This window comes from Parus major, chromosome 6 (assembly GCF_001522545.3).
Source record: "Parus major isolate Abel chromosome 6, Parus_major1.1, whole genome shotgun sequence".
Taxonomy (NCBI): Eukaryota; Metazoa; Chordata; class Aves; order Passeriformes; family Paridae; genus Parus; species Parus major.
In genome coordinates this window covers 14,093,503-14,116,652 of record NC_031775.1, presented here as the reverse complement: position 1 = coordinate 14,116,652, position 23,150 = coordinate 14,093,503, and the positions used below count along the sequence as shown (strand labels likewise).

General features: G+C 42.1%; 1 protein-coding gene across 2 annotated transcripts; it reads right to left on the bottom strand.

Moving 5' to 3' along the window:
* Nucleotides 1-1,214: 1,214 nt before the first annotated feature.
* Nucleotides 1,215-23,063, bottom strand: C6H10orf71 (chromosome 6 C10orf71 homolog). Of its 2 annotated transcripts, none has more exons than XM_015633820.1 (3): nt 22,695-23,063; nt 12,062-12,233; nt 1,215-10,287 (listed from the first exon to the last, which is right to left on the bottom strand). In XM_015633820.1, exon 3 carries the CDS (start codon nt 10,109-10,111, stop codon nt 5,495-5,497), a length of 4,617 nt encoding a protein of 1,538 aa, XP_015489306.1. In that variant the 5' UTR covers nt 10,112-10,287; nt 12,062-12,233; nt 22,695-23,063; the 3' UTR covers nt 1,215-5,494. The 2 variants fall into 2 exon arrangements, with proteins under 2 accessions (XP_015489306.1, XP_033371635.1); XM_033515744.1 differs by lacking the exon at nt 22,695-23,063 and adding an exon at nt 16,782-16,995.
* Between the last annotated feature and the right edge of the window lie 87 nt (nt 23,064-23,150).

Here is a 23,150-nt window from a genome sequence, read left to right as displayed (position 1 = left end):
TTTTCTCTCTCCTTCTTTCAAAGTACCCCAGGCCTCAATTTATTCAATATGGACTTGGACACAGGAAAATGCTTATCTTTTACCACTGTAAGCTGCTTCCCCCAAGGCTTGAGTTAAATATGCTTTAATAAAAACACAGAGCTTTAGTCAATTGGGACATAAGTGATTTCTCTTCTGCACTATTGGAATGCTGCTTTCTAAGTATGTTCAATAGCATATTAGAAGCAAGTCTCTAATTGGCCATATAGTACCAAAGATCTGACTATCTAATGTGAGAAATCAACATCATGAAAACTTTGAGAATATCAAAAAGAAGCAAGGGAAGACCACAGGTCATTTTCAGCCATTCCCTATCCATTTAAACCCCGTAATTACAATATTATATTTAGTATCAAGGGACAGTGTTAAATGTGAGATCATCATAAGACCAGAATAATCATCCTAAAGACAAAATAAATTAATCACTGACCTCTGTTGTTATAATGAGGATTTCACAAAAAAACCCCAATCACATTGAAGTTCAATTTACTCAATTGTTCCATGTTCTTTATCTCCTATAAGGCTCTGAAGCAGAGTTTCTTTAATAAAAATGACTGATGTACACCAGTTGCTCCAAATTACACATTTATATGTATTCACTAGAGCCCATCATGTGCAATATCACCAGCTTCTGATGCTGCTTTTCAGTGAGAGAGGGGATCAAACTTAGAGTTTTTTATTTACTCAGAAATGAAACAGAGTATATCCCCCAAATACAAATATGCAAACCTATCAATGTATTTCTGCTAAAAACCTAATCAGCCAACTATTCTCTTTATGGTCTGGTATATTCATATTACAGTAGCACTTTCACTGTCAGCAAGTGATCATCTCCGAGTGCTTTTGGACTGGGTGCTGGCACCATATCTCCATGGTCCTCTGGCCAGACCAACCAGTGTCCTTGCAACAGGGAGGGGTGGGAATGATTGCAGGGGTCATGGACCAGAGGTATCTCTGCCCAGCCTCCTGCTTCCTCTCTTTAGAAAAGGGAGGAAGGGGGATGAAGCCCTGCATCCAGTCATCTCCTAGATCTTTTAATTGTATATCACACACACACACACACACACACACACACACACACACACACTTCCTTGTTCTCAACTTTCTCTGCCAGCATAACTGGAGATAAAATTACAATGATACATAATCACAATGAAAAACCTTTCTAGAAGTCATTCCAGTATTATAAAACAAGTCCCATTTATTTTGTTTATTAATTAATAAATAATTACTTATTTGCAAATACAGTTGCATTGATGGAACGTGCTGATGACATATATCTTCTTGATAGGTGACTTAGGAAGGCACTGAACACCTCAGGAGGAGTTGACGAAAATCTATGCATGTAGGTAATTTCAATTAAACTAAGCTCTCTAAAACAGGTCCAGCATTTTCCACGAGGAAATTCAAGCCCTTGGGACAGAGCCATGGCTGTGGGATGGCAGTCCCAAGTCTGCCATGTGACAGCTGGACTGTTGGCATTGCAGTCACCCCACAAGGAGATGGAGATTCAGAGGGAGGCAGTTCTGGCCCTAGAACCAAATACTGAAGTTTGGCCTCAGTCACATCTGCCAAAGAAGAATCACCACCGTGAAGGAGCCTCAGGGCACCAAGAAATGCAACATGCACTAAGCCCATGTACAGGATTAGGAAACAGTGAAAACAGTGGCCCCTGTTCCCTTCAGCCTGCTGTACTTTTGTGCATGCCAGGAACCTGCCTTGTTCCTTAGTTCTAACCACAGTCTGCTGGCAAGGAAGAATTTGGCTTGGTTTGCCTCAACACCTCTTAAACCTACAACTTAATGTCACTGTCACAAAACAGTGCTTTCCTACAACTGCTTTCATGATTATTGCACGTTTCCCATAGCACCCCTCCCCCAAAGAAAAGGGTCAATTTACAGCTCTCATTCCTCCTAGTACTGAGACCTTGTCCAGTCCTGTTTCCCACAGCAGCAATGGAAACATCCCCCCAACAAACACAAACAGAATAGGGCAAGGAATGAAAAATATTTGTTATTTGAAAAGGTGCCATTTGTCTTCCTTTTAACCCACAAGTATTTTGTGTTCACAGGCATTACTGCTGTCTTATACTGATATGCAAATGGCAGTTTCACAGGTATATTACATACATAGATAGGGTTGTTTATGGGGATGCATGAGTGTGTTTGTACTCACACTCCCACAGCCTAGCAGGAAGTTGGCCAGCAGCATGGTCTAGGCCAGAGATGGCTTTGCTGATGGGTTCCTGCTCAATACCAGGCTGGGACCTGGAGAAATACTTTTCTAACATCATCTAAGACAAGAATCTCTTACCTATTCTCAAAACTCCCTGCTTTGTTTAATTGCACAGAACCACAGAATCATTAAGGTTGGAAAGGACCTCTAGAACCATTGTGACCAAGAGTTAACCTAGCACCAAGTGTTCCCCACACCTTTCAAACACTTCCAAGGATGGTGATTCCACTACTTCCCCAAGCAACTTATTTCAATGATTCAGCACCCTTACAGTGAAAAAATGTTTCCTAATGTCTAATCTAAACCTCCACGGAGCAACTTCAGGTAATTTCCTCCAGTGCTGTCACTTGTTACCTTGGAGAAGACACTCACCTTGCTATAGCAATTCAGCTACAAATTCTCCTCTGGGGATGTTCAGTCCACTGTGAATGCAGCTCCCTGAAGCTAGCAGAAAGGGCTGATGGAAATGAAGAAGTCTTACTTGAAATGTATTTGGTATCCAAGTCAGGGCTGGCTCTTCTTTACAAGCCCATGTTTCAGTTTGCTTTAACAGCAGAGGGAAAAACACACCCTGCTTTCCTCACATACCTGGAAGCATCCCACTCTCCACAATAAGAGTTTTAGGAAACCCTTGATAAAAGGGTGCAGAAGTGTGTATGTCTACAAAACAAATGACAGTTAAAGAAGTAAAAGAGACCTTTTTAAATACACGTATACGTTTTTGTCATCAAATTACCATTCATTTTTAAATCTGTGCACAGATTCTTCATATCCATAGTCTTCCCTTGGAAAGGAAGCTTTTATCCTGTCCTCTGAGAGCTACTTCTTGACTTGTGGCTGTTAAGGGTGTTAAAATTTGTAATAACACATGCACACACAAGAAAAAAAGTCTTGTGCACTCTGATAGGCTTTAAGATTTTGTAGGGTTTTGTCTAAATGCACCATGGAAAACTGTAATGAATCTATTTATCTATATTTTAACATGTGGATGAGATGCTGCTCTATACTGGATAGCAATTATACTGTATAGAGTGACAGCAACAGAGAAGTGCAACATGAACAGCACCATCAGTTTACAAAATACTTGCGACTAAACAATATTTATAGTAAGAGTCACTTCCCTTAATTTAGCAGATTGAAAATTAATTCTTGTTCTTGAAACACTCTTGATTTTCAGTTTTTTTTAAAAAAAATCTTTCAAAAGGAGCCTTTTCTCGGGGGAGACTGCATTTGCTGAATTCCAAGACAAAATTAATTTAAATTTGATTGTTTTCAGAACAGGATAACAGGATAATTCAGGCTGCAGAGATCTTAGGAGATCTCTGGGTGAACCTCCTGCTCAAGGAAGGTCAGCTCTAGGAACAGCCCAGGTTGTTCAGGGCTTTATTCAGTCAGGTGTTGAAAACTTTCCAGGGTGCAAAACTGAACAATAAATGTTTATTCAAATATGGGCATTTGGCTGGATATGCTTAAAGCCCAAACCATACCAGTACAAGCTTCTTCATTTCCAACCCACCTTCTGTTGCAATCAAACCTACCAAATCACAAAATGCATAACAGGTGAAGTGAACCTTAGAAAATCATTAAAGGTTGAATCCAAACCCCATTGTAATCAATGAAGTGATGCCCTTAGTGTTTGTCTCCGAGAAATGTTTCAGTAAGTGGCACTGATGAAAGGATCTGTCTGGTGGGACCAGGACAGGTTGTGAACTCATGGCTCTTGTCAGGGATAGAGGAAGGCTGAGAGCTGAATTCAGGTTAAGAAAGGAGAAAAACCACAAAGTGGGTCTGTGTCTTAAGAGAGGCTTCAGTCCTGGGAAATTTACTGAAGAAAATCTGTCATAAATATTAACACTGGAGCAGTGCCTGAGTCCTGTCTCCACTCTGTATTCATTAACAAAAGGCATGATTCATCCCTTTCTTTTCAGGAAGTCAAGAGCTGCTTCACTGAAGCTCTTCCTTAGAGCTTCTACACTTCAGTTGTAACTGGGGAAAACAGTATGAAAATGAGACAGAAAAAACTAAGCCAATACTCCAAATATAGATATTTACAAGCAGGCACAATACATTCAATTTTTCCATTTTTTCACCTAGGTTTCCTCATTAACTATGATGACAAAAAAGAGCTTATGCAAGGATGAGTGATATTTTCATACAGATCTTTCAAAGAAAAGTGATACTTCAAAGAAGCACTTCTCTAGAAATTAATACTTTGAATGTTCTGAGTATTTTGTTTGTTTGTTTGCATTAAATCACAGAATTCACAAGATCAAAATAAGGTACATTTTTCAGGTTTTAAAAGTTAGTTCCATGTTTCAGCAGGAGCCTGAAAACAAAACAAAATACATTTAAATTACAATAGCAAAGAACCTCTTGTCCTAACAAAGAATTAAATACTATTGTGGGATTTCATTCAACCTTGCTCCTTACCAAAATATTTCAGGCCAAGTATCAAGATAACCTGAAGTTTTAAGTTGCATTATAAATAAACCCTGACTCTGGGGGAACCTATTTGGATGTTATCAAGAAATATGAAGAGTTCAGCAGCATGTTAGTGGGCACTGCAAAAATATATGAGAAGTCTAGAGCAGCTGCAACTGTATTCTGGTGGTTTAAAAGGGCTTTTTTTGACATGGCTGTTGTATTGTGCATCCAGTATACAATCTTCTTATCAATGACATCAGGGCAGTCACCGTGTGCAAAAAATGGATCTTGCATATATGGCATATTTGTAGCCACATACTTTCTACCTGTCAATATATAGTTCAAAGGCAGTGAGTGAGGAAAGCTCAGTAGATGCAGCATCAGTTCTAGGTCTCATAGGATGCATAGGATGGTCTCATAGGTTTTATTTTGTGTCATGTATCATGCAGCACATCTGGGCAATAGGACACTTTGCTTTGGCTTTCCCAGCCTTCTTAATGACAAAGCAGCAGCAGCAGCAGCAAGCAGTGGCTTCACATTGTCAAATGTATTTGTCTAGCTGGCATTGCCCCTTCATCTCACTGATAATTTGGTGCTTACTCAATTTCTCTTTCCTTCAAAGTGGTCATTACCTTGCATCTTTCCACATGAACAGCTTTCATTTCCTTTCCCACCCAAACCACACCGAGATTCAAAGTGTTGTACAAATATCAAATCTGCATGTGCTTTTGTGCGCATGTTGTCTGTCCAAACAGTTCTTAAAAACATTAGCTGGCATGTTTTGTTATTTCAGCTTTCAAGATACTCCTTCAGCAGCAAAATCATCTAAATTGGCGAGGGTGACAATGCCAGTACGCTGGGTTGGGCTCACATCCTTTCCTAAGTGAACCTGGGTTTCTCCAGCATCTTGATGGTAGGAGTAGGAGGCTGGTTCAGTGTAGGGCTGAGTATCCACAGACTCAGCGTATCTGTGGTCCTGCTGGCCATCTTCAGGTAGTTCAGCTGGTTCTGGTCCAGCAGGCACTGACCAGGCAGGTTCAGAGAGCTGAGAAGGTGATTTCAGCACTGCCACCGATGAGGCTGGTAAAGGCAGCAATCTAGGGTAGGAGGCATAGGGAGAATTCTTAATTTCTGAAGAGGTGGACTGGTGTAAGCTCTGTTCCAAGGAAGGGACTGAGACTTGAACATATTTTCCAGTTTCTGGGTCATAAAATGTCTTTAAATTAACTTCAGCTGGTAAATCAACTACATAGTATTGACCAGAGTCAGGGTCTTGGAGGAGTTTCCGCTGTGTTGAAGAGGATGAAGAGCTTGCTACTGGTGCAAGTCTTGATTTCCCAGTAGTGGTTTCTGTGGGAGTAGAAGTTGAGTGAAGGGGAGGATGAAGAGGGGAATATCCTAAGGGTGAGGCAGATACTGTTGTGTCTCCAGAATGAGTAGGCTTTCTCCCTACAGTATCTGTATGCTCAGCCTGATGGTTTTTCTGCTGCTCTTGCACTTTTTTCCTCTTGTTCGCCAGCTTTTTAGCCCGACGCAGAGCCTTTTCTGTTTTTGGTGGCACTGTGGGTGGCTTTCCTGCTGATCTCCCACCAAGTCCCCTGGGCTCCAGTCTTCCATCTTCCACTACAACATCAGAAAGCAGATTCCTCTGTGCTGAATCACTTATCTCCTGTGCAGGCATGTAAGATTGCCTCTCTAGTGCCATGTTCAACAAGGCAGGGTGTGTAACATCCTCTGTCTCTCTAAGGCCAGAAAGAGTTGGTTTATCTGACAATGAACTGGCAGAAAGAGAGTGCATCGTGCTTCCTGACCTGGGGCTTGGAACAGCAGAGCATGAAAAATTGTCTAACAAAATTGGTGCACCTTCTGTATGCAGGATGTCCTCTAAAGTATCATGGGATATGGAAGAACAAGTGTGGTCCTCTAATATGGAGCCAGTCACGGGGGAAATTGTCTCCCTAGTGATTATTTTTTTTGCACAAGAGCCCCCTTTGCGGTTAGATAAATGATGATTCTTGAAGTAATTTGTCTTTCTTTCTGCAGGATAGCTCGGGTTGTTTTGTGCTTGGTCATTTTCCAGACCTATAATTGGCTGTGCTAAGCTGTGTCTTGCCTTTGTAGGCTTCTTTTTACTTCTACAGACACTTTCCTCATTCATTTTCCCAAACTTATTTAACAACATACAAGTCTTTTCATCTTCTTCCGTCAGTTTTCCAAATGAAAAGCTCTCTGTATCTTCCAGAAGACTGGGATCCAGCATTACTGCAGTAGATCCAGGCTCACTGGCTTCTTTTTCTCTGTCAGTTTCTCCATCTCTCACGTTCTGCTGCCCTCTGTGTCTTGATGCCCACCAGCCAACCTCCTGGGCATGCAACATGTTTCGGTGCTGCTTGTTGTAAACTGCTGGGGACATAAACTTACGTTCCATTTCCCTATAACTGCTGCTCACTGTATCATCCAGGGAAAACGACCGGAGCAGGGGCAGCTTGACAGCCCGTATTACCTGAGGCGACCTGAATGTGTTATCTTTAATCATAAACAGACTGGGTTTGGTTGAGCTTGAAGATGACGGTGTTTGTGGCTCCTCAGGCCTGGGGATGGACATGTCTCTTATATCGTCGGATGCAGAATTTGTGCTGTTGGCCTCTTCCCTTTTCTCTCTCCCTAGTTTCTCTTTCATCAAGCTCCTCTGTTCATTCCCAGTAACACTTCCCTCCCTCCTCTCTGCTGCACCAGTACTAGGACTGATACAAGCACAGTATTGCAGTTCCTCTTCCTCAACCTCCTTCCCTCTCTCCTTGTGTCTTTTCTTACTTCCTGAACCCATTTCACCGTCAGTCCTCTGGCTTTCTTGGAGGCATGTCTGCTCCATCAGGGGCAGAAATGGCTCTTCCTGAAGTAGCTGCTCCACTGTGGAGACGAAGGATTGCTCTGAAGAACTAGTGCTTCTTTTGCCTCGTGCCTCATGGCCAGGTACCACAATGTTGGTTTGGGTGCCACTGTAAGCTTCATCTTCTTCTGGTGAGAGTTGGTTTAGGAGTGTTTTGAAGGCAAAATTTTCATTCTGAATAGCAGCTTGTCTTTCATTTTCCTCACCCTGCACACTTTGAATTTGCATGGGTTGCCCAGCTTTTGTATCAACATTGTCTCTACTGAATGGTCTCTGTGGTGGATACTGCTGATGTTTCCCTAAGTCAGATTCATTTGATTCATGTCTGAACGAGGGGAAATTTTCATTATCCTCTGTGTTTTTAACCAGATCTTGGTGTTTTGAATTGTCTTGCTGCATGCTGTCTCCAGTTTGGTAAAATGGAAGGTCTTCTGTTGTCTGGGGTGAACTCAAAGTCAGGTAGTCACCTGTGAAGTGTCCAGTTAAATCAGTTTTATTGTCCTTTTCATGAGCACCGCTAGACAAAACATAAGCTATATCACTCAATTCATCTTTCTCTGTAATATTTTTCCCACTTTCATCATGCAAAGCTGAGAATGAAGTATCCGTTTTTGTACTCTCCTGAATATTTTCCCTTGTTTTATTTTTCTCCTCCAAGGCCCTTAACAGGGGAGAAGGGGTATAAATGCTTTTAACACGTTTACGCACATCCTTTAAGTTAAATAACAGACTCGATGCTGTCAGCCTGTAACTATCCCAAGACCTGTAATCGTCTAAGGTGCTCTCCTCATGGTCTCTTGAGGCCGTGCTCTCCGTGGGCGGAGGTGTCAGTGGGATCAGCTCGCTTTCAGCAGTGTCCACCTCCTGTTTTGGTGGAATGACAGGCGTCAGGAGTTGGGTGATGTTGAAGGAGGGACTGATCGACCCAGGGGAGTTTGCCTGTCCAGCCAGAGGAGTCACGTGCAGACCAGGGTCAGCACCAGTCTCCTTTTCAGACAATGAGGTCTTGTGGCTGTCTGTGACCTTCTCCTTTGCAGCCTGTCTCTTCCTTGCTGCCCTTTCTGCAGCCCTCTGTCTCCTCCAGGGTGGACAGGCACTGCCCAGCTGGGGGCTGAGGGGGTCCTCGGTTAACGTGGCCTGGGGTTTTGGTGGAGGTGGACTGGGTGTCTCAAACCTGAGTGAGGGTGAAACCATCCTATAGGACACAGACTGGGGTGACACAGAGGCTTGGGACAAGGCAGTGGGGGAAAGTCGAGCTGGGACTGGGGGTGGTGGCACAGGAGGGGCTTCAGGGGTAGGGGGTGTTGAGGGATGGCCGGGCTGGGAGGGGTGTGGGAGAGGAAGTGCTGGTGGGGCAGGGGGTGGCCGAGGGGGACCCTGGTGTACATGGTTCCTAGGGGGAGGTGTGGGAGGGAAAGCAACAGGAAATTTGGTTTCTGAAGGGAGGGCACCCTGAGGTACAACTCGGAGAGAGAAAGAAGCTTCTTGTAGAGTTGGCTTCATCTGAAAATCTTTCTCTTTCTTCTTAGCAACAGTGGTCATGACAGGTGACAATTTATGTTCACATGTCTGGGATCCTTTAACAAATGGTGATTCTTCCAGGTATGCAAGACCTTCCTTTTTCATTTTTATGTTAACAAATTCCTCCTTTTCTGTCAATTTTTTGTTATGAACATTCCATGATTCAAAAGCACTATTCTCACTGTGAAGAAAGCTACCTTTTTTTGCTGGCTCACTAAGTTTTAAGTTTCTGTTATTTAAAGCCTTCTTAGAAGAATGGGAAAAATTTGACTTGGCTACTTTTGACATCTCAATCAGCACAGGATAACAACCATCAGAGTCCCCATAACTCAGGTCTATTTTATTAGGTCTTCTTTGTGGCTCATGTTTGCCACTGAGACAATGACTATCTTGACTAGCCTCAGAAAATTCAGAAAGTTCCTTGTGGATGCTTAAAATGTCTGTATCATCCCAGGAAGCAATATCATTGCCATGATTTATTTTATATTTTTGAAAGCTATTCTTAATGGGCTGTTTATTTGCTATCAGAGAACTTCCTGACCCTTGGTCTGCAGACTTATCAAATGTCTTAATCAATGAGGACACTTTTGAAACATGCTTGTTGTTCCTGGGACCAGGGACTGGCAAATTCAATTTCCTTTCCACAGCAAAGGTGTTGTTTTTAGCAATCCTTTTTTCCTCTGAAGCACACCTTGGTAACTGCTGGAATGTGGAAGCCCAAAATGTATGTTCATTGTTTTTTGCTGTTACCTTGTCACAGACATTGCTTTTCTTGATGTCATGGTTTAACGTCCCTGAGTGAATTTTAGCAGACAACTGGAGGGCAAAGTCAGGTGAAATGGAAAGTTCTGGTTCATTGTAAGGGTCTTCGAGTTCTGCTACACACAAGCTTTTGAAAGCCCGATCTGTGAGGCTGCTCACCTCTCTGTCTGTGTCATCCAGGAGACTCCCAATACTTGAGGAATCACTATGTCCTTCTGTATGTTTCTTATTTCCCTGCATTGTTCATAAGAGTCATGGGTGAAGTATCCAAAGGATTAGTTTCAGGTGTTGAGCACGCAGGCGAATTTGTGAGGCAGATCCAGCTGTTTGCAATTCACAAGCACAAAGCCATTCTTCCAGAAGGTGCTGCTGCACGTTGACTCATCTTACAGATCAGATGAAGGAAACTTCCTTCTCTGCAAAGCCAAAAATTATAAATGATCATTTTTCTATATTAACACTATTAGACACAGAGCATTTTCCAGATATATCAGTCACTGGCTAATTTTGTGATGCTAGCAACAACATGAAACATGAAAACAACATGAACAACATGAAAAATCACTTTTATTTTGGTGAATTCAAGTAGCTCATGGCAGATAGTTTAATTTCTGGAAAGAGACATTGAAAAAAAGTGGTTTTACTTCACATTCTTTATTTGGGCTCTTAAACAAGGACATAAGAAACAAATTTCAAGTAATTCCTTTTCCATACCTCAAACCATTAACGCTTCCAAGTGTTGTGCATCCATTTAAGAAAAGAAGGTTAGCCATTTTTGGCCAGGAAGAATTAGTAGCAAAAATTACTTAAAAAAAGATGTCACTGAGTACATCACTGCATGAAGGAATGAAAGGAAAGAAAAGTCAATAAAACTTGATTGTCACAGCTTTTTTGTGACAGTTGCCAAGAACACAACTTCTGTTTGAGAAAACAGAATGGCCCTACAGGTAAAAAAGGATTACTGCACGTGTTCCAGACAAATAGTGCTGAGGTACAATTTCTCCACCCACAGCAGGACACAGTCGGGTTGTGTTGGTCTGATGGAGCTGAAGAGGCTGCTAACATCAGCTTAGCCAGCAGAAGGCAGGAGTGCCTCGGGGACTGTAGCAGACCCACTAAAGTAGCACAGGGAACATTTGGTTTCAGTTCCAGAGCTGCTGAGAGCTAAAGGTAGCCCACTCAGTACAATAATAAGATATCACAGACTGATTATGATACACAGTCAGGGCCCACAGAACTGAGATTTTTGTGTATCTCTTGTCTGAAAACAGAACAGGCGAATCTTTTCATTGAACAAGTAAAAGCAAAATAGTCCTTTCGGCTGTACTTGAAATTTCTGCACTAAAATTCTTCACAGTTTCTCTGTAAACTCTTTGGATGATTATTCTCACATTTGAGGACTTGAGCAGAGTTTTGACTGAACTGCAGGGAGACTCAGTTTAAAAGCATACTCCAGAACTGGCTAAAACTCTAACAAAAGTCTGGTCTGTATCTCCATTTCCTGCTTACAATGGCATTACAAACCGGTGATGAGCTGAAACACCACAGCTCTTATCTACAGCAACTTCTGGAAGTTCTTCTTCCATGCAAGTGGAAGATATCTACATCTCAAGCTTAGCTCTCAAGCTTGGATCCGCCAATTCAGCTTGTAGAACTGAGCAATGAAATTCAGATCTAGATTCCAGTCTCTCCAGGTGTCCAAGTCCCTGATTCCACCTTGGTCCATCTCAGTGAAACTCTTGGAAAGGATCTGTTTTTCCCTATGATGATCCAGTGCTGGTCAAAGTATGAAAAGTAAGATGAACTGAGCTTAATCAGCTGAATTACTCTGGCTCAGTTATTTCTTCAAATAAAAACACTCCTCACCTTCCTTTTCTATTTAAAAGAATCTCAGCCAACCTATTTTTAGACTCCAAGTATCATAGTGAATTTAGATCCTTTCCTTCCAGCCATGCAATTCCAATGACTTATGTGTAACTACAATAGATTTACACCAGAAATAAAATGAGCCTAACAGAGCTTCTCCATCTTACATTGTACAAAGATTTTTCAAACACTAGTTTCACTCCCCTCACAGATATACATCTTTGTGTATAATGCAGCAAGAAAAAAGAGAAGAATAATGAAAGGCCATCCCGCTCCTGGTTTTGATTCTTAACTGTTATATAAATGAGAAATACAAGTACATACCTGTCTTATAATTTTGCTTCTTGTTTTTAGAACTCACTCTCATACTTGTATTTGGCTTCTTTTCTGACCATCTTTAGTGAGGAGGTAGAAATAGTCCAGTGATGTAGATTTGACAGAAGCAGTGTCCCAGGATGTTTCTGACCTTCGGCATTTTTTTGATCCTCAGTGAACTCTGCAATTTAAAAACAAAGATATTTGTTTGCATGATCCGACGATTGTTTTGTTCATTGTTTGCTCACATTTTACCACCGTTTTAGGGCTGATTTACAGGATTTCTTACAAAAAGAGACAGCTGTCCGTCCCAGTGTGACAGTAGTCAAATACCTGTTGGGTTTGTTAGCCTGTGGAGTGCAGTCAGGTTCCTAGCAAACAGCTGTTACAATCTCCAGCACTCTCTGGTAGCCCCAGCAGGGACTGGCAGCTGAGTGAGCAATGATTTCCTGGCACTGTGCCCTTTGCAAAGGCTGGGTGATGACTCCCAGCTAAAAAGAAGAATTCTTCCCTGCTGTGCTACCCTTTCAGAAGGACTCTGAGGAAAATATGTGCCTCCACTCCATCTGTATATGGCTTTCTACTGTCAACAAATACAGACATCAGTCTGGTAGACTTGGAACTGGCGCAGCTGAGGTTTCAAAGTCTGTGGTTTTCACTTTCCCTGTGGTACAGGAGATGAAAGATGGACAGCTGGCATGGTAAGGGGCAGTAAACAAAACAACTTTTTGCTTCCACGCATGAACCAGAGGCAGGAGATACTAAAGGAAAGCTCAGCCATGAATTGCTGCCATTCTTCTGCTGTGGAAACCTCTGAGGTTCAGGCCAGTTTGCTTAATCTTTGTGAGAATATACCAATTTCCTACAAGGAGAACTGTCTGGCCCTGAGGTAATGCAGATAGCACAGTCTTCTCAAAGGAAACTTTTGAGTCAGCTCATAATATTCAAAACATACTGGCAATAGTGGCAAAAAGAGCTCACCTACTGTAATTGTGTCCTGCACCTTTCTGAGGAATGACAATTATCAGTGTGCTTAGGGATAAGCCTAAACAATCACAGCTTTTTGTTGTCTAAGATGTGTGGATAAAAAAAAATAAATAAGTAAAACTAAAAAAAAAAAGCAAACAAACAACAAACAGTGCTAGTCTGGTTGCCGCCAGATGTAAATGGGTAACCCCACTCCAGAGATGTGCAGTCAGTTCTTTCTTTGCTCTGAGGTTAAATTACAATTTTAGTGCTTCTGTGGTACTCTTAACTGTGCAAAGCCAACACAGACATGGAAGGTGGTGATTAAGTTCTGTCTCACTCATTAACAGGGCTGCTGACTACGTTCCAGTAGCACAATGTTTATCAGTACTTAGTGCTGGTGCCTGAGCTAGGAGGAATCTTGGCTTTCAGATCTCATGGACGGAGGTCTGGAGAAATATATTGTCCCTTGTAAACTGATAACTTTTGCTGAAAAGCGAGTAGAGTAACTATAAACACGGAGATCATGATGTAATCTCAGCAATTACTTTCCTAGATGGAGTCACAGTTACAAAAACAACTCGGCGCCACTGATTAAGGAAAGAATAGTGACTCTCACTGTCTCTGAAACCCTTGTGACAATCCTTGTCCTGCCTGGACATAATATGAGTGCTTGTGAAGTGTAATGTTTCAAGCTGGAAAAGCTGTATCTGCACCAAGTGTTCAAGGTGCAGACCATTATTGGGACTGGCTGGAAAGAGCAGCACTGTAGTGATGTAGTTATTCCTTGTATAAATAGAACAACTTCTTAGGCAAAGAAGCTGTTCCTGACTGGTTTAATAACCTGGCAAAGTCCCATTTCTTTACCTTTTTGGACAAACATGGCAGCTAACAGGCAATGTGCAATATTTGAGCTAAGGTCAGGATTCAGCTAGTACAAACATTTAAGGATGTCTGAATTTAGTGTATGTTAAAGAAAGAGGAAAGCAATGCTGGGCATCTGAGACCACTTGGAAATGCTGAGAAATGTGTGAGGTGCTGGCAGTAGGCATCATCTGATACGAGCTACTGAAAAAGTTTGCATGAACACAGATTTCAAGCAGTTTAATAAGAAAACAACCTCCCCTCTCTTAAATAGGAGGCTTTTTTTCAGTGTCTCTCTTAAGTGCCTAGCAGGTTGTGATGAGGAGGTTAAATTACAGATACTATTCCTGGCCTGGCACAGACTGAATGTCAGCCTTTTTTTCACTAGGCAGGAGCTGGGTAAACCAGCAAACTTGGCTGGAGCGTATGACATCACTGCTGCTGCAATATATAAAGGGCCAGTTGGTTCCCCCACCCCCCTGGCTGGTATTTGGCTGAAGGGTTATGCCATGAGACATCACAGTGGCATTTTGGCAGCGCCCTTGGGAGTTGCACAGCAGTCTGAAGTCAGCAGCACTGCATTACCCACGAGAATGAGAAGGAAAGACTTTTTTTTAATCTTTGTGAGTTGGTTTCTTCATGTGGTGCTCTCTCTGCAGCATCCATCCACAGCTCCAGCCCAACACTGAGAGCCTTGTGGTGACTGCTGGCTGACGTTTATCCGTGCTCTACTTCCACACATGCTGCTTCTTTAAGTTTCCAGGGGCTCATAATAACAATGAATAGTTAATGCTCCTTATCATGGGAAATAGGAGAATCCCTAATGAATTGATGACTGTTTTGCATAGGTTTATATTTGTTCATGGCACACAAGCACTTTAAAATCAGATGAGAGCTCTGGATGGGAAAAGTCATCAAGCTGAGACAGCACTCCCAGCCAATGGCAGCTCCTCCCTAGCCCAAGTGGGGCTGGCTCAGTGAGGTCCCCTGGATATTGCCAGAAAACCCTGCAGGGCAGCAGTGACCAGCACATGAATGACTACAGAGTGTGCTGCTGCTGGTCGATGATCACAGCACTGATGTCTTCATTGCGAATTTAGGAAAACAAACAGGTGTCAGGGAGTTAACATGTGGACCCAGGGGAGGATCACAACACCCTCAACAAGCAGGGGAGCTGCCTCCAAGAGAGGCTCAAGCCACATCTACAAGAACTGTCAAGAAAGGCAGTTTCTAGACTGAGGTGGCCATAAAATGAAATCTATTAGCACAAGCCTCTGTTTCCCTCATCCAACAAGATCACTTTCACCAATTCTTCGTAGTCATAAAGGGAAGCCAAAGTGAATTATCTTGTTTGGTGAAAGAGGAACCACTTTACTCAAATAGAAGTACCCACCACAGCAGATGGAGGATGGAGAAGTGGATCTCTCCAGCTTAGGGTGAAAATCCCAGACACTGGCAGAAATGAACAGTAGCATAGAACAAGGTGACCTTAGCTATTCCAGCACCAGATCTTTGATCATTGCACTGGAAAGCAAGGCAAAGAAACCATGTGTCTGCACCAAACCAGTGCAGGAAACTGGGTCCATTCCCCTCGAGGGTTTGGCCTGGTGATTATGTCTCGAACGGCTTGTTCTGGGCCAGAGAAGAGGAGAGACTGTTCTTGACTTTGGGCCAACTTCTGTTCTCAGTTACACTGGTATAAATCTCGAGTCATTTTACAGACGTCAGTAGAATAACTGAGAACAGAATTGGTGACTGAATACATCTACTTCCTCAGCCAACGCGGGTTGCACTATGCAGAAGCTACATATGCAACTGTAACCACAGTAAAGTGAAATTCAACATCTGCAAAGAGCCAAACCTCACCCCCATGGTATTCAGACCAAGATCCAAAGGAAAGGGGTTGGAAACAATACCACATTTCTATGCCACCAAATCGTGCCCTCTGGATAATTCTGATTTTCTAACCTGTATTGCCCATCACTGAAAATAGCAGTACATTTGGGACAAAGTAATTTTGCTCTTTTCTGCAATATTCATTAGAATACATAGACCTAAGAGTGGTGGGGTAAGCATGGTACAATTCCAGACTGCACCAGGAGAGCTGGCTGCCAAACTGAATTGCCATCACACAGACAATATCAACTTTTGGAAATATGTTTGTGTATGTGTTAGGCGAGGTTGTTCTCATTCAAAGAGCTTTTGAAATTTTACATGAAACAAAGATTCTGAAGAGAAACTAAATTGAGAATTTCAAAATTTCATTTAGAATTAGAAAAAAAACTTTTTAAAAATTTTAGATTAGTTCACCATTTTTAGTGAAAAAAGGCTGTGAGAAATAATTATGCAGGATATACACTATAATACTATATCATACAATACTATAATACTATAATAGTTATAATAGTATGTTTTTACTGTCTTTAAATCAAAGAGGGTGTATGCTATTTAACATTTACTGAAACCTTTCATTTTATTTTTTATGTCAAACAATACTCTGATGGTACTGCAACAGAGAGTGTGATCTTGTTTTGAAATTTCCCTAAGTAAATATTTCAAATTATAAAGCCTATAAATTTCCAATTATCTTTCTAGGGGAAATGACATTAAAATGAATATGATTGTGATTTTATTTGTTTAATCATACCTCTTCTCATTTTTTTTTCTGAAAAAAATAACTTAGGTCTTTTTCTTCCAGCGAGCTCTACTGCAGCTACTTCATTTGTTCCAATGGGAGCTGGAAGCGGGGACTCATCAGTTCAAGGAAGGTCATTGTAGGCTGGTGGAAGTATGAACACAAGGAAGAAAAGTACCTAGCTAATGACTGTGTGTTCTGTATCCTGCTGCATCCTTTCCTTAAAGGAGATGAACCTCTTGCAGCCCCAGCTGAAACTCTTACCTTTCCAGCTCAGACCACAAAGCTTCAAACACTGGAAGATGAAGACCTCACATGAAGAAAAATGGGAGGAACAGAGACTGCAAGTGTCTCTACCTTTCCCTTTCTGCTTCAGTGGCAAAGACCCAACAGTTATTTCCAGCCGGTCTCCGGACTGCCTTTCCCAATGTCCTCCAAATGCCCCATCCTGCCAACAGGCCTGTTAAGTCTGGAAGAAGGAGATGTCTCTCAGAAAGGGTTGTATCTGGACCAAGGCTTTCTTGCCACTCCTGGTTCAGTGCCTTTGAAGAGCCAGTATCATGCAGACATGACAGGGGAAGTCACACAGAGCACATGACTGACACAGGCCAAGGGCAGGTGCAGCACTTGACAAACAGCACAAATCTATGAGAAACACAAGGCAAAAGGGATGGTGCTCCCCTCACGACCTGAAGTCAGCACAGACAAGTGACATTTAAGCAACTGAACCCAAACAGTGTGTTTCTTGGCATTAAATGTCTGCCTGGAAAAGGCCACTGTCTGTAACTAGGTCAGCCACCATACACCAAGATATTTATACAGCTCCCCAGCAATATGGTACATGAACACCTCGTGGCTATTTATCTTTGCAAACTCTCCCACTGCAAGCAGGATCTGTGTCTCATTTCAGACCAGCAGCTAAGGCTCAGCTTCAAGTGGCTGATTTGCCCAGTATCAAAGAGGGCATATGTGGCAGGGCAGGGAACAAAATCTGTGTTTTCTGGATTGCATAAGAAGAGGTTAACCTTTCTCAGGTAAGGCAAAAATCTGCCTTCCCAATGCCCTTCATAACCCATGGTACTTTAATCTCTGCAAGTCCCCCCCCCCGCCCCGCCCCCCCTTTCAACTGAGTATGATGCTGTAGCTTGGCATTACATTGTATAACAAAATCCAGCCAGATTTGGAGTGACTGACTGCAAAGATCTCTGCTTCATCTCAGGTGCTTGATACCTAAATCTTCCTAAGATTGTTAAAACCCATGCCTTCCTCATGAGCTGATGGTGTCAGCTGACACCTTACAATGGTACAGTGCCCTCACTGAGCACTGGAAGGATTTTGGCTGATGAGACAGGTATTCATCTTCTTCCATTCAGTTTCAAGCAAGACTTAGTTGATAAAAGCATCGGAGTTTTCACTTTCTGAACGGGAGAAAGGAGATTTTCCCATGGCAGAGGGAATGCCGTGGAGTATCACAGCACTGAAATGGCTAGAGATGTGAGATGACAAAGAGGGAAGGGAAATAAAATAGACAGTAAAGAAAATAAATATAATGTTTTGGACAACTTGTAATGAAGAGCACACCAGACTGTCCCAGTCCCTCTCATGGGAATATTGTAATGATATCAACAAGAATGTTAGACACAAATGGGAGGCAGGTGTATTCTCCTCTGTGACCTACATGAGGAAATCTACAGCTAGCAACAAGCCATGCCTCACTTCTCTTTCCAGGCTGGGGAATCTGAAACCATTCCCCACTTACTCTGCCCTCTGCTCATCAGCCCCAACCTACTGATACCATCAGCATTGTCAAGTTTACACTTACACCATTTAGGCTTCTCGACAAGGAGAGTCTGACCCACACTCACCACACAGGATACACAGTCTCATGAAATAACAGGTTTGCAGAAAAAAAGGATTATTCTTTTACTGATAGTCTCATCTGCTCTTTTTCTTTATATCTTCTGGATATTTACAAGATTTGGACAAAGACTTTGCTGAATCTGCTTTCTATTATGAAAAGAATTCAAAATGTGCTAGGTTCAAAATTGTTCCAACTTCTAAGCAGTTTTCTCACCCACTGAATTCCACAGGATTTAGGGACAGTCAATATACCACATGTTACCAAAGACAAAAAGGTGTAGGTATCAGAGGTGAGGGAGAATATGGAGGCTCTGGTTTTCAAAATATTCTGTCTCAGGCTGTAGGAACAGAGCTATTTGTTACTTACACCTTGCTATAGCTTTCAAATGCAGCCAAGAGCTCTGCTCCTGAGCACGCAGTGTGGCAGGGAGGGCAATACTCAGTGCATGCCAGAGCACATGACTCAAGCACATAACCATCTTTTCACATAACATCTCTCCTCTGATGACAAACTGCTCCTCAACCTTTTGTGATTACAACAGAACCATTCCATTTGAAGGACAAAAGCTGTGGCTTGCATTCTGCCTGCTATCTGGAACATGGCCATGGGACAGCTACACATCTATGGGAGGACTCTGAGAGGGCAGGGGAGCCACTCACCCTTGCCCCAGGTATCTCTGGAGGCCATACTTTTTTGTCCTTTTGAGGAGCAAAAGCCAGGAGAAAAATCTCATCCTGAACAAGACGACAGTTCCTTCCAGCTCTCTCTTTCTGCACTGTGCACAGGAGCTGTTCTGGTTTTGCTCTGGGGAATGCAGACTCCCTATTCAGAAATTGTTTAATTGTTATGATTTAATGGTGTGTCCCCAAGTCAATTCCTCATTCTTTCACAGTTAATGCACTTGCTACGGTGTTTCTTATGATTACTCTGTAAAGAATATGTGCAAAAGACAGAAAAGGAAACATCAAGTTTTAAGCAGAATCCAGACTTGTTCCCCAAGAGATAGACTCTGATGACTCTGGTAGAGTCAGTCCCTCAACAACTTCAATGATGCTGTCAGCACTGGGCTTCTCTAGACCTTCTGAAGAAGCCTGCAGACAAATAATAGCATCACCATCAGCCTCATCAGCCTACTGCTGTCACCACCTACTTCTCCTTTCCCATCCCTTCTCCTCAATTCCCACACACAACACAGAGGTGGCAATTCTAGCTGCTTGTCTATGGCTTCATTCAATTCACAAGCCTGGTGAAAGACTAATTTCTCAGTTTTGGAGAGACCGAGCAAGTCCTAACATCACTACTTCAAAGCAGAGCAGTCAAAACAAAGAGTCTCAGTGAACAACATCATGATAAGGAGTGCTGCCCCCCTGCCCCAGCACAAACCCTGACACAGCTTGCAGAGGTCAGTTCCCTTTGAGTATGATGTTTCTGCAGCAGCATCCTGGGCAGTCCTGGGCACTTATCCCAATTTCTGCACAATGAAGCCCTGTGCTTTGAAATATGCAGAGGATAGAGACTGGGACACATGAAATACACCTCAACACAACAAAAGCCATCAGAAGACTGCAAAACTGTACATGGGTCTATAATGAAGTGGATAGGCAAGCCAAGCTGGCCTTGAGGTATGACAGCTTATGCCTGATCCAGGTCAAGTTGATAGACAAAGGCATATCTGAGACTGAGGATCTGCGGTAGCTGAAAATTGTCAGAGACTGCTGTTAGCTGACTTTGCATGTTAAGTTGTAGCCAAATTTTAACCACATACATCACTTTGAGAGACTCTTACAAAAATATTGCAGGTTTTTTTCATATCTGTCTTTTGCAAGTGGAAAGTATGAATTAGTTGGCCTTTGTGTACCTGACTGTCATGGCCTTGTCACAGTCCCCAAAACAGCCTTTGACACAGTGTGTAGGTAACAGGGAAAGCATCCTTGAAACTAATGGGATGTGGCTATGTGAGAGGCTGAAAATAAAGATGCATCCCTATTTGACCTTCTTGGCTCATAAAAACATGGGTCTGACTGTTACCAGATGATTTAGATTAATCATTACTATCTACTGCCTTCTTAAATATCATTATTTGCAAGCACAGGTGATGGACGATAAAGAAACCTAGAACTATAATTAAATAGCTGCTTTCTATTCCTGCCCAAAGAGGATCATTTGGCAGGGAAACCCAAGTGAGACCTTACTTCTAGGTAAGAGTTGTCCTCCTACAGCTTCAATGCTGCCTTAATTTCTCTGAGACTGCTAAAGGACAGGGGTCTTGGTGGCAGTCTCTTCCACCACACACATTTGAAAGCCATAAAAACCTGGCAAGCAGCAAGAGAGTCATAACACAGCAAGCTCAACAGACACACAAATATACACATATAACATATACGTGTACACACACAACTTGAGATATGTGGAAGTAATCACTGATCCACCCAAAAGCATATACAGGCTTGATTGAAGAACAACCTTATCTCAAGGGTAAAGTTCCCCTCTGAGTGAAGACATGCAGCTCTCACTGTGGTCCTTTCCTCACACAGCTGTCAGCTGGCTCCCAGACAGCTGATCCCAAATTGCAACACAACCTCAAGCAGTGCAGAGTTACCTCTAAAAGCAATGAACTCAGCCTCTTGCTCGGGGTAGCCAAAGCTCTGTGTGACCTGGCAGCCCAGCTGCAGGCAAGCCTGCAGCTAAAAACCACTTGCAGAATTTGCCTCTGCCAGCAACTTTCCCTGTGTGTAACTCAGCTGGACTAAAGAAAGACTGATACAGAAGAGTGGAATTTTCTCCCGGCACGGCTCATAGCATTAGTTCACTTTGTTTCTAGTCTTGGAGGGATTAACAGTTTTGTGGACCTTTTCCACAGCACTAGTAATGCAAGTGCAGGTGAGACAAGCATTTCAGAGAAGCAGGTAGGAGGAATAAGAGGCTACAGAGCAAAATTTCCATGTGCTTTTGCCTTGCAGTGCAGGGATGCAATTACACCTGCAAACTTCCACCCAGCTGCGGCCGAGTTACAACTGTTTTGGTAACTAAGCCGAGAATGTGTATATAATTACCTTCCTAATGACAAGCATGGAAGGATGGAGAAATGTAGCTGAGGCTCCAGTGTACTGGGAATCTTTTACATGTTAGTATTTGTCACAGACCTCATCCTTCAAGCATTTAACTGAGGACATTTGCTTTTTAAGTGGTCAGTTCCTTGAAGAAGTGAAGGAAGAGAGCCACAGACCTTGATCCTGTTCATAAAGCTTATTTGTCCTTCTTTTCTCTTCTCTCTTTTCCTTCTCCCCTGCCTCCCTCCCAGAAATGGCAGACAACTAGAGAGGAACCCTCTAGCTGGTACTGTACAAATTCAGTGTGAACCAGTCACTCTGGTCTGCTGCTGGAAAACTTTTCTCTATTAAGATTTAATCAGATTGACAGTTCACAAGCCATTTAAAAAAGCATAAGCAGTTTGGCTTCTCAAGCTCAATTTTAATTATTTCTGTTCTTTTTTTACTACTGAGTTCTGCAGCTAGACTAATAAAATGCAGTTCCTTGGGATAGCAGACTAAGAAGTTCTGCAACAACAGGAGTAAGAAAAGCCTATGCCATTTAAGAAATCTTCCAACAATTAAAACTGGATACAAGTTGTAGTCACAGTCATTTATAGTGGCCTCTTAGCACTGCATAAGTGCTATCTTAGTGAGCTATGAACTATCTTACTTTTTCAGGCTCTGTTGTAAGGTAATTACTTTTTATAAAATATTTAAATTATTATATTCCTATTTGTTCCCAAAAACATCCAAAAAAGAAACATCCAACAGCCTTCCAAACCCTATACAAATCACTAAAGTTTTAAAGAGTAGCTTCTCTGTAGGCAGTAATCACCTGGAAAGTAAAACCCATTTATATTTCCTTAAATTGAAACTTAAATTTAAACTTCCTTAAAGTTGCTTGCAGCACAATGTGCAAGAATTAAATGCAGCTTCATATCAATTTAGTGCTCTTTTAAAAAGATCATGCCCCTTTGCAAAATAATTACATGTCATAAATAATATTCACTGCAAACAAATCTGTGTATATATCTCTTTTCACACACAGGCTTTCAGAGACAATCCTGCATTTCTCTGAGAAAAAGAAAAAAAGTTGGACAAAATGAAAGGACATTTCACCTCTAACCACTGAAGAAAATATTTAATTTTTTAAAATTGCTGTTTGATTTCTCCTATCTGATCATTCACTTTACTGATCCTTGAGTACACACACATTCACACACCCAGAAACCTCCATTTCCACAATTTCCCTGTTTTAAAAACACCCATATGCTTCCCCCTTACCTTCTGTGCTCCAGCTTCCTGATAGGGACAATGCAGGGCTGTGCTTTCTTCCCTTAAGTCAAAGCCCCAGCACATTTTAGAGCAGCCTGCTTACTATTAGCAGTTCCCATTATTTATGTGTGTCGGACTCTTCCTCTGAACATGGTTATTTTAATAAAAACAATGACTGAAAAATAAATAAAATAATAAAAGTGGAGGAGCTAGCCCTTGAGCCCTTGCAGACCTGCTCAGCCAGGTGAAGTGAAATGAGCAAGGAATCTGAAGTTAGTAAAATGTATTTAAATAGTTATAAGGCAAGGGGAAACCAAACGGAGATCATGGTGGGGAAGAGGCAAACATACGTATTGGAATAACCACGCGGTGTCGAGTAACAGACAGATGAAACAAACAGTCATCAGCTATTTTTACATTCAGATTGGCCATTGGTAATTCTTCAGAGATAACTAACACAGACAG

Bases quoted from the DNA above. Each gene is read 5' to 3' on its own strand.
- C6H10orf71 (XM_015633820.1), bottom strand. From the start codon at position 10,111: ATGCAGGGAAATAAGAAACATACAGAAGGACATAGTGATTCCTCAAGT.